Source organism: Megachile rotundata, chromosome 13, assembly GCF_050947335.1.
Source record: "Megachile rotundata isolate GNS110a chromosome 13, iyMegRotu1, whole genome shotgun sequence".
In the NCBI taxonomy this organism is placed as follows: domain Eukaryota; kingdom Metazoa; phylum Arthropoda; class Insecta; order Hymenoptera; family Megachilidae; genus Megachile; species Megachile rotundata.
In genome coordinates, this window is record NC_134995.1 from 10,536,904 (window position 1) to 10,549,179 (window position 12,276).

The window sequence follows — 12,276 nt, forward strand, 5'->3', positions numbered from 1 at the left end:
AGATTTCAGTATAATCATTCAGTATAATCATAACTATCTTCCATAGAAAATTGTGAAGTAGCACAACGAATGTCAAGTTCTACAGAAAAGACAGGTAATAAGGGTGCGTTCTTTTGTTGCGACGAGACCATTTTCCGTGGAAAAATGGAGATAGTATTAAAACGCTTAATTAACGCTGCAAATGAGATACGCCACAGGTTTACGAGTATGAATTATCTAATGTATTGCGGACGATCAATTTCACTTGTTACTTTCTTATAAAATATTTGGATCAAGGATTGCAGAATAAGAAATGACTTCCAACTTGTTAGCCAGTCGGATTAATTAATATTGATTTAGCGTATGTAGATAGTAAGCTTATCTTCTTGACATTCTGTGTTAACTTTTCAATTTGTCTCAATGAAATTCTGTTATTAGATATTAATTTTTTTGTCTCAATGAAATTCTATACACATTAATTTTTTGTCTCATTGTCAATGAAATTCTATACACATTAATTTCTTGTCTCAATGAAATTCTATAGGTATTAATTTTTTATCTCATTGTCAGTGAAATTTGATACATATTAATTTTTTGTCTCAATGAAATTCTATGCACATTAATTTTTTGTCTCATTGTCAATGAAATTCTATACACATTAATTTTTTGTCTCAATAAAATTCTATACACATTAATTTCTTGTCTCAATGAAATTCTATAGGTATTAATTTTTTATCTCATTGTCAGTGAAATTTGATACATATTAATTTTTTGTCTCAATGAAATTCTATACACATTAATTTTTTGTCTCATTGTCAATGAAATTCTGTACACATTAATTTCTTGTCTCAATGAAATTCTATAGGTATTTATTTTTTATTTCATTGTCAGTGAAATTTGATACATATTAAGTTTCTGTCTCAATGAAATTCTATACACATCCATTTTTTGTCTCATTGTCAATGAAATTCTATACACATTAATTTTTTATCTTATTGAAATTCTATAGGTATCAATTTTTTATCTCATTGTCAGTGAAATTTGATACATATTAAGTTTCTGTCTCAATGAAATTCTATACACATCCATTTTTTGTCTCATTGTCAATGAAAATCTATACACATTAATTTTTTGTCTCCTTATCAACGAAATTCTATACACATTAATTTCTTATCTAAATGAAATTCTATACACATGAATTTTTTGTCTAAATAAAATACCACATTAATTTCTCAACCTCTCTCAATGAAATTCCACGTCAATTTTTAAGCTTGCCTCCATTACACCTAACAATAATTATTTTGCAATTTACCTTCATTCAAAAATTGCAGATCACGTCAGAACTTTGATAAATGTTATCTAAAATTGATACGTGAAAGGATAACTTTCTTACTGTCTGAGTAAGAGTATAATATACCGCAGGGTTTTCTAAGATGTATCTTATTTGACCCACCAAGGAATCCGCCCCTTCGTTCGCTTTTCTTTTCTCACGCTCGACCGACTGCACCTTGACCGAGTTCCTCGTTCAATTAGGCGTTACACATTTCAGAGGACGTTCCCGGCACGAAGAAGAAAGAGAAATGTTCGAACAGGTGGGAAAAGGGAGTACACTCGGGTACGATGTTGCCTTTGGATGTGGATTGATACGTTAACTTTGTCATTACTGCATTTCTCAATTATTAGGGTTTAAGGTTTTCATATTTTGGGGATTTTTAGATTTGTGGATTTTTAGAGTTTTAGATTTTGAGATTTTGAGATTTTGAGATTTTTAGATTCTTAGATTTTTAGATTTTTAGATTTTTAGATTTTTAGATTTTTAGGGTTCTAGATTTTGAGATTTTTAGGGTTCTAGATTTTTAGATTTTTAGATTTTTAGATTTTTAGATTTTTAGATTTTTAGATTTTTAGATTTTTAGATTTTTAGATTTTTAGATTTTCAGATTTTCAGATTTTCAGATTTTCAGATTTTTAGATTTTTAGATTTTTAGATTTTTAGTTTTTTAGATTTTTAGGGTTCTAGATTTTTAGGGTTCTAGATTTTTAGATTTTTAGATTTTTAGATTTTTAGATTTTTAGATTTTTAGTTTTTTAGATTTTTAGGGATTTAGATTTTTAGATTTTTAGATTTTCAGATTGTCATATTTTGACATAGTTCTATTGTCATATTGTCAAATAGTTAGATAGTCAGATAGTCAGATAGACAGATAGTCAAATAATCAGATAGTCAGATAGTCAGATAGTCAGATAGTCAGATAGTCAGATAGTCAGCTAGTCAGATAGTCAGCTAGTCAGATAGTCAGTTAGTCAGATAGTCAGCTAGTCAGCTAGTCAGATAGTCAGTTAGTCAGATAGGCAGATAGCCATATAGCCATGTAGCGATACAGTCATGTAGTTATACAGTCATACAGTCATACAATCATACAGTCATATAGTCATATAGTCATACAGTCATATAGCCATATAGTTATACAGTCATATAGTCATACAGTCATACAGTCATACAGTCATACATTCATGTACTCATGTAGTCATGTAGTCATGTAGTCATGTAGTCATACAGTCATACAGTCATACAGTCATACATTCATGTAGTCATGTAGTCATGTAGTCATGTAGTCATATAGTCATACAGTCATACATTCATGTAGTCATGTAGTCATGTAGTCATGTAGTCATGTAGTCATGTAGACATGTAGTCATGTAGTCATATAGTCATGTAGTGCTACAGTCATATAATCATGTACCTACAGTCATATAGTCATACAATCATGTAGTCATATTCTATATTGTCATATTCTTATGTGGTCATATTGTCATATTTTTATAGTCATATCTTCATATTGTCAAGTATACAAACGATCAAATCCCCAGTCTTCAAAAATTACCCAACAAGTCTCTTCATCCCAAGAACATTCTCCCCAGTTAGATCTCTTTTCTTCCCATAAACAAGGGTATAGAATAGGAAACGTTTACCAAGGGTCGACCTGTGAAATGCAACCATAACCACCTACATTGTACTCCAACAAACGATACCTATCTGTTTCAGGTTAAGGCGTGTTTCTTTGAATAACTGTTATTCGCAGCAACTTGCAGTCGTCGATTATTCGATCATTGAACGATTAATACCATGTTGAATATTGAATATCGCACTGGCCGGTATCACGAAACCGTTCCAGAAGACAGGAATGAAAGGAACACGATGGATAAACGTATTGTATATGGTCGCGATCAAATCACCAAAAAGAGTATTACTGACTGTGACCTCGATTCAGCGTGCTGAGAGACCTGGCGATGCCCGACCACCAGAGAATTGTGGCCACGTAACCGATCCACCGCATCCTGATCCCTGAAATCAGAAATGTACCACTTTAGCGTTGTAGTATCATGCGAGGCGTTCTTGTAGAATCGATACATGGCAGTTCGATTTCTACGAACTGCTACCAAGGAGTAGACAGAGGCGACACTAGACAAGAAACCTAGAGAGAGACAGGACCAATTTAAATGCCCGAATCAAAAGAATCGGGGGTGCGCATGCGCACAGTGTAGAAGTATGGCGGTCGAAAAAGAATAGTTTAAACTTGCATATTCACCAGTAATTTATTTCGAATAAATATTTTGTCATATCTCTGTAACACACTCATCCGTAATTTCTTGTGATAGTTTTTCATTTTCTTAGAAGTTATTTGTAATAATCATTTCCGTAATACATATTCTTCAAATATATTTTGTAGAGCAATCATTTTTATTCTTTTCTTTTTCAACTTTTCACGTCGTAAAATTGATAAAAGTACCTCGAAAGACAATATTATGTACGGAAAATTTATTACGAATATATTGCAAATTATTGGAGATTGAAAGTAGATTTGCTCGATTTAAATTTCCCGCTCGTTTGTATGTATAACCATTTTAAAGAGACGCTGCGTTATTAGTTGTTAAATTACCTAGCGTTAAATATCGATTATTGTATCGATCCTATTTTATACTCTACAAGAAACTCAGAGATATTTTACCTGTCTGAAATAATTAATAATATTATGATTGATCGCGATATGTACATAACTAATGCGCATACGCGATCTTCATACGCACAGCGCATGCGCGATGTCCAGACGCATGCGCATTAGAACTCTCTCCACTTCAATTACCCTCCATTTTTATTACAAGCTACATATTATATCTCACACGAAATATATTCCCATTTATATACAAAATTCCCATAAAATGAATGACCAAATAAATTTTCACAGGGATTAAAAATAAACTCCAAACAATTCAGAACAATAAATATTCAAAGTAAAACGTACACTAACATTTGGGCATAGCACAAGATTGTCCGTTTAGGTTAATCTTGAAACATGATGCAAATTGTACGTTAGCTACCGGTAGCAAAACTTTTCAAATCCTTTCAGATAGGAGCACGTGTTTATCCAGTTATTCACCGACCAGTTACACCTGTATGACTCGAGTTATTGCCACTTCCGTACCCGCCAGCTTTGGTCTTGATGCGTTTCTACACACGTATCAGATATGACCCTCTCTTTCCCACCAATTAGCGAGCTTCTGTTGCTAATAAGCATGCCTAATGCTCCACGTTCCTCACGTGCCTTGGCGAGAAAGACTTGTGCTTATATTTTCGATTATTTTGTATTCGCTTTGGATCAACTGCACTTTATGTGTAAATATTTATGTGCAATGGTTTTTAGGATTGTAAAATGGGAGATTGGGAAATTAGCTGATTGGAAATTTGGGAAATTGGAAATTGGGGTGATTGGAATTTGGGGAAATTGGGAAATTAACAGATTGGAAATTGGATGAGTAGGAAATTAGCAGATTGGAAATTGGGAAGGCTAGGAAATTAACAGATTGGAAATTGGGGATTTAGAAATTTGGGAGATTAGGGAATTAGCAGATTGGAAATTGGGGGTTTAGAAATTTGGGAAATTGGAAATTGAAGTGATTGAAAATTGGGGAGATTGGAATTTGGGGAAATTGGGAAATTAACAGATTGGAATTTGGGGATTTAGAAATTTGGGAGATCAGGGAATTAGCAGATTGCAAATTGGGGGTTTAGAAATTTGGGAAATTGGAAATTGAAGTGATTGAAAATTGGGGAGATTGGAATTTGGGGAAATTGGGAAATTAACAGATTGGAATTTGGGGATTTAGAAATTTGGGAGATCAGGGAATTAGCAGATTGGAAATTGGGGGTTTAGAAATTTGGGAAATTGGAAATTGAAGTGATTGAAAATTGGGGAGATTGGAATTTGGGGAAATTGGGAAATTAACAGATTGGAATTTGGAGATTTAGAAATTTGGGAGATTAGGGAATTAGCAGATTGGAAATTGGGAGTTTAGAAATTTGGGAAATTGGAAATTGAAGTGATTGAAAATTGGGAAGATTGGAATTTGGGGAAATTGGGAAATTAACAGATTGGAATTTGGGGATTTAGAAATTGGGGAAATTAGGAAATTAACAGATTGGAAATTGGGGAAATTAGGAAATTAACAAGTTGGAAATTGGGGATTTAGAAATTTGGGAAATTGGAAATTGGGTGATTGAAAATTGGGGAAATTAGGAAATTAACTGGTTGGAAATTAGAGATATAAAAATTGAGGAATTAGGAAATTAACAAGTTGGAAATTGGGGTGATTGGAAATTGAGCAGATTGGACATTGGGGAAATTAGGAAATTAACAAGTTGGAACTCAGGGATTTAGTAATTAGGCACAATAGGAAATTAACAGATTGGAATTTAAGGCTTTAGAAATGTGGAACCTTGTAAATTTGGTAGCTTAGCTATCCACACCCTAACAAATAATTAGCCCTTCAAAAAGAACCCCTTTTTTCACCACTTCTCGTAAAAGATCCCTGATCAAAAGCGTTGATAGATTTCGCAGCAGCACAAAACGCCTTTTTTCCATCGACCATCGATTTCAGCCGGTCGACCGTATTTCCCCGGTGTCTGAAGTTGAAATACGAGGCTCGATAAAACCGCGTTATCCATTGGAACAAAAACGGTGAGGAACCGGTGGTCGGATTCCCTCGCTCGTGAATCGGTGTCAACGAGACAAATTGTCCGAAAAAACGACCGAGAAAGCTCGAAAGTCAGCTCGATGACCCGGTATGCGAAACCAGAATTCGGTAACAAGCTGGCTGTGGTTCTTTCTGCTCCGATCACCGCGTTTTTTTGCTGTGCACCTGCACATTCAATCACCTGCATCATCCCTCCGATACACTTGGATGCGGCTCGATTTCGCGGTTTAAAGGGGGCCTTTTCTTTCCGTTGGCTCGTTATCGAAACGCTGTTCGACGATATTTCGAAAAGAAAAGTGTAATAAATTGACTTGGGGTATAATAGCTTCCAGGGCGTTGATTACGTGAAGCTACAAATTGATATAAGACCTGTTTCGGCATTATGTTATTGAAACATAATCTAAACAGTTACTGAAACGACTGGTAACCTAACAATCTAACCTTTGTATCAATAAAACGAACATAATCTAACCTGACATTTATGTCTGTCAATTTAACCTAACTTGACTTTCATCTTGACTAACATGACTAACAGACTCTAACTTGACTTTCATTAACTTTCAACCTAACAACCTAACATGTCCTCTAATGTAACCTAACAACCTAACCCACAGTCTATAACATTCGTGTCTACTAATCTAACCCAACAATATAATCTTGCTATCTATTAATTTAATTTAACCTGCTTGTATATTAATCTAATTCTCATGTCTATTAACTTAACCTAACTTTACGATTGTGTCTGCTTAACTTAACTTAACCTTTGTGTCTACTAACCTAACCTTCACATCTACTAATCTAACCTAACCTTCATATGCACTAACTTAATCTAACCTAACTTCCATATCCACCAATCTAACCTAACGTCCATATCGACTAATCTAACCTAACCTCTATATTTACTAACCGAATCTGACCTAACCTCCATATGTATTAACCTGATCTAACTTAACCTTCATATGTACTAACTTAATCTAACCTAACCTCCATATCAACTAATCTAACCTAACCTCCATATTTACTAACCTAATCTGACCTAACCTCCATATGTATTAACCTGATCTAACCTAACCTTCATATGTACTAACTTAATCTAACCTAACCTCCATATCAACTAATCTAACCTAACCTCCATATTTACTAACCTAATCTGACCTAACCTCCATATGTATTAACCTGATCTAACCTAACCTTCATATGTACTAACTTAATCTAACCTAACCTCCATATCAACTAATCTAACCTAACCTCCATATTTACTAACCTAATCTGACCTAACCTCCATATGTATTAACCTAATCTAACCTAACCTTCATATGTACTAACTTAATCTAACCTAACCTCCATATCTACTAATCTAACCTAATGTCTATATCGACTAATCTAACCTAACCTCCATATCCACTAATCTAACCTAACCTCCATATCCACTAACCTAACCACCATATCTACTAACCTAACCTATCCTCAATATCTACTAACCTAATCTAACCTCCATATCTACTAACCTAACCTATCACTTCTGATTTATCGTGCAAAAATAAAATAAATGAAATGCATTCAGTTTCCAATACATTCATAACACTTGAAACATGAAAATCAGTGCAGAAGCAAATGTAGAACGATAATACAGGAAAGTAGCATTTGCATCGAGGTTGAAATACAAGCGGATTAAATTTCCTATATTTCCAAACGATCTGATTTCCCTCGTAGCCCGGTTTCAACTAATATTCGCGAATGCTCTGCGAATTCCTGCTAAATCAATACCATGATTGACCGATGCGCGATGCCCGCGGCATGCGTGTACACGCATAAAGCCGTTCCCTTTTCGTAATATTCAAAGCAACACCGATAGAAAACGCGCCCAGACGTCCGTGATGAAGCGTTACGCGATATCTCGCGGTTTTACTGCCACGCGGTTTCTTTTATTTGCATAATTGTCGCTGATGACCCGTCGTAAACGCGATGGGAGCGTTTGCGCGGACCTCGCCCCTTTCACCCTCTCCACTTTTTCTTACATACGTTCGACTTTTCCGATATAACCATTTCCGTTCACCATTTCACCTTCTTTTACCTTTACTGCGATTAGAAAGTCAACATTTCTCATTTGCAACCCTTGTTGTAGATATCGTTACCTCTATGGTAACGTAATTTTTATTAATGCAATTTTACTTACAAGGTTTCTATTTTTATGACAACGTATTTATCATTAATAATATGTAATAATTAAGAAAGATATTTAATATTTTCACTAATATAAGTTTTGAATGATCTAATCTACAAAATTTGTGGCTTTTAAGTTGTAAAGTTTGATTCTGAAAACGTAAGTCAGAAGGCACAAAATGGAGAAACAAATGCGCATGCGCAGTGCGTCTGAAGAACGCGCATGCGCACTACGAACGTACATAGATCGCGATCAATCATAATATATTAACTGTTTTAAACAAATAAAACATCTATGAATTTCTCACAGAATATAAGAATCGAATAAAGTATTAAAAAGAAATAAAATAATCTAATTAATGCATTAACACAGCTTTAATACATTATAGACATACATATGTTCATGTCTCTTCCTTCGACGCCATCTTGTTTTCAAACCTCCACAAAGGATTTCAAATGTATTCACTTCCCGATTACATACGTATAAATATAAAGAACTACAATGAATCTCAACAAAAAGCATTGAATAAAGAATTCATAAATACTGAAGATATCAAATGAACCAAACCAAAATCAATTTTAATGTCTTTAACCATCAAAATTACTACTACAACATTCAATATTCAGATGCATTTGAACGACCGTGATTACGCGACTAGCAGTTCCAAATAACGATGTGAAGTGTTTATGAACCCGTTGGTTTGGAAATTGAGGTTAGTCCACATTTCCCGCGTGAAGCTGAAATTCAGTTCCATAGGTGGTTTGCAGGGTCCATTATGTCAATATTAACTTTCACAGTCCGTAAATTCAAAGCTACTGACATCCAAAATTATTTCAAAATTCAGCAAACAGACAGTTCTCACGAATTCAATTTTTCTCGCGATCGTAGATTACGATTCTCGTAAAGATGAAAGCGATTAATACTCGATAGCAAATGTTACCAATCTCCAGACAAAAGATCCATTTGAAATTCTCTAAAACGGGTTTTAATCGGTTTCATCTCGAACAGAGTTTGGCCGAGCGATATTTACCGGCGTGGCTCATTATCATTTTAAGTGAATCACGCTCGCGATGACGATCAACCTGAATGGTTTAGTCTCAAAACATTGATTCGCATTCATGCTAGCCGCGCGTAAGAAACGTCAACACATTTCACGCCACATAAATCAACGGGCACTGGGTTCGATTGTTCGATGCGCTTTCGACGAAAGGATACCGCAACTGGGTCAATTCCTGCTGATTCGTGTCACCACGTTTTGTATCGTGAACTCTTTACTACGGAAATATGATTCTCGTTCTTTTAAGAGCGCAGTGAATGTAGAGTACAATACATACGTTCTTTTTTACCAGGTAAAGTCGATTGGAAATTTTTTGGTTGGTGGATTGGTGGATTCGAGCATTGATAGATTGGTGAATTGGTAAATTGGTAGATTGGTACATTGGTATCTTGCTAGATTGGTACCTTAGTAGATTGGTACCCTTGGTAGATTGGAAGCTTGGTACATTCGTGCATTGGTAGATTGGTACATTGGTAGATTGGTGCCTTAGTAGATTGGTACCTTAGTAGATTGGAACCCTTGGTAGATTGGAACCTTGGTACATTCGTGCATTGGTAGATTGGTACATTGGTAGATTGGTGCCTTAGTAGATTGGTACCTTAGTAGATTGGAACCCTTGGTAGATTGGAACTTTGGTACATTCGTGCATTGGTAGATTGGTGTATTGGTAGATTGGTACCTTGCAAGATTGGTACCTTAGTAGATTGGAACCCTTGGTAGATTGGAACTTTGGTACGTTCGTGCATTGATAGATTGGTGCATTGGTAGATTGGTACCTTGTTAGATTGGTACCTTAGTAGATTGGAACTCTTGGTAGATTGGAACCTTGGTAGATTGGAATCTTGATAGATTGGTACCTTGGTAAATTGGTACATTGGTATATTGGTACATTGACAAATTAGTATATTATTGTATTGGTATCTTGGTAGATTGACACCTTGGTAAATTGGTACCCTAGTAGATTGATACATTGGCAAATTTGTGCATTGTAGGTTGATACATTGGTACATTGGTAGACTAGTACATTGCTACATTGGTAGGTTGGTAGAGTAGTACATTAGTACATTTATATATTAGTTCATTGGTATACGAGTACATTGGTACATTGGTGTATTGGTTCATTGGTAGACTAGTACATTGGTACATTGTTATATTGGTGAACTAATACATTGATGCATTGGTACATTGGTACATTGGTATACTAGTACATTGGTACATTGGTGTATTGGTTCATTGGTATACTAGTACATTGGCACATTGGTGTATTGGTTCATTGGTAGACTAGTACATTGGTACATTGTTATATTGGTTCATTGGTATACTATTACATTGGTACATTGGTGTATTGGTTCATTGGTAGACTAGTACATTGGTACATTGTTATATTGGTGAACTAGTACATTGATGCTTTGATGCATTGGTACATTGGTACATTGGTAGACTAGTACATTGGTACATTGGTGTATTAGTTCATTGGTAGACTAGTACATTGATTAACTAATACATTGATGTATTGGTACATTGGTACGTTGTTACATTGATGAACCAATACATTAATACATTGATGCATTGGTACATTGGTACACTGCTACATTGGTACATAGGTACCTTGCAACCAAGATACAACAAATGCCTAAGTTTCACTTGTAAACTTATAATGACCATGCAAATTTTTGCATACAGAATGACAGCAGATAAAGGGTGACGAAGAAACCGACTGGTAAAACACGTAGCAAGAGGAGCACGCGAGGAATAGAACGAACGTGTTCCTCGCGGTTGCAGGGGAACTGGGCCGTGGTCTCGTGTTACCCGTTTCCCGTATGGTGCACGAGAGCCCGCAAAAAGTGACACATATTTCAGGGCAACGAGAGGAACGAGAACTCGGTTGACCGCGAGCACGCGGAACGATATCCGGCAAATGATTTTCGCTGGCTCCACAACATCACACTTCCGCGAATTAATTGGTCCTGTACAAACATCTGCAAGTTTTTATACTTCGTCTGTACTGATATTCTGAAGTTTGCAGACAAATACTGAGCTTAATATTTTCTGGATCAGGTTGGTTTTGGAAGAATGCTAAATCGTCGATCAAATGTTTTGTTCATGGATGCTGAGAGTGTGGCTGCAAAGATGGCGCGTGGCTCTGATTGGCTCTAGTATTGTGAATCAATTTTTTAGATATGTATGTTCTCAAGAAAGTGATGAATTGATACAAATGGAGTAAACCAGAAAAATTGAAGTTGTTGAACTTACTCTCGGCAGCCATCTTGTCTTCCATATGATGAGATTGATATTTATTTACTCAAGAGAGTAACGTTTCTATACAATCCAACTTCATATGAGAAATTCACGAGTCTTTTTATGAAAAATAACAAAGATAAACACGGATTAGTCCGGTTTTATCCAGCTATTAAAATTTTTCCCGCAAAAAAGAGAAGCAACCACTCGTGCAAACCGCTGGAAACCGCTTCCGGATATGAAACTGATGTTTGCATACCACTCTCGTAGAAGAGTGCATTTTCTTCAGCAAACAGGAACATCCTCGAGCCGAGAAGTGCATCGACCAATAAGCAAAATAACCACGGAAATTTTGAAACTTACAAAATCGAAGATTTGGAAATTGTCTCTTTCTCCGCAGGTAACAATTTCTCCGGATTGCTGCGTTCGGAATACAAAGTCAAGAACCTCGTTCAAACTTTCCAGCATTTAAATGTAAAGTGGAGAATCGCGAGGGGTAGCATAAATATGCCATTAATCATCCGACTGAAACCACGAATCAAGCATCCTCAGCATCTCAGTGGAAAAATTACAGGCCGTCTCGAAAACAAACTTCTTTCGTCACGAACGGGCAATCTGTCCAGTTATCGATCGCACCCTGCTCATTCAACGTCCCTGTAATTCTCAACGGAAGACAATCTGAAGAATCTTATAGCTAAGATACTCTTCAAGCATCTCAGAGGATTAAAAACTTCAAGGACCGCTTTAAAATGACTTCCAAAAAAATAACATTTAGAGTATCTTTCAACACCACCCAGATATGTTG

The 12,276-nt window shown here is 35.7% G+C and overlaps 1 protein-coding gene across 4 annotated transcripts in view; it reads right to left on the minus strand.

The window, feature by feature from the left end:
• Positions 1 to 12,276, minus strand: part of LOC100875386 (uncharacterized) — an 80,896-nt gene that overhangs the window by 11,504 nt on the left and 57,116 nt on the right. For 2 of the 4 annotated variants that reach the window (XM_076539324.1, XM_076539325.1), the window contains exon 2: positions 3,242 to 3,325. In XM_076539324.1, coding sequence (XP_076395439.1) covers positions 3,242 to 3,317 — 76 coding nt within the window. In that variant the 5' untranslated portion in view covers positions 3,318 to 3,325. Of the gene's footprint in view, positions 1 to 3,235; positions 3,326 to 12,276 lie in introns of all 4 variants that reach the window. The other 2 variants (XM_012291403.2, XM_012291402.2) reach the window with 1 other exon arrangement.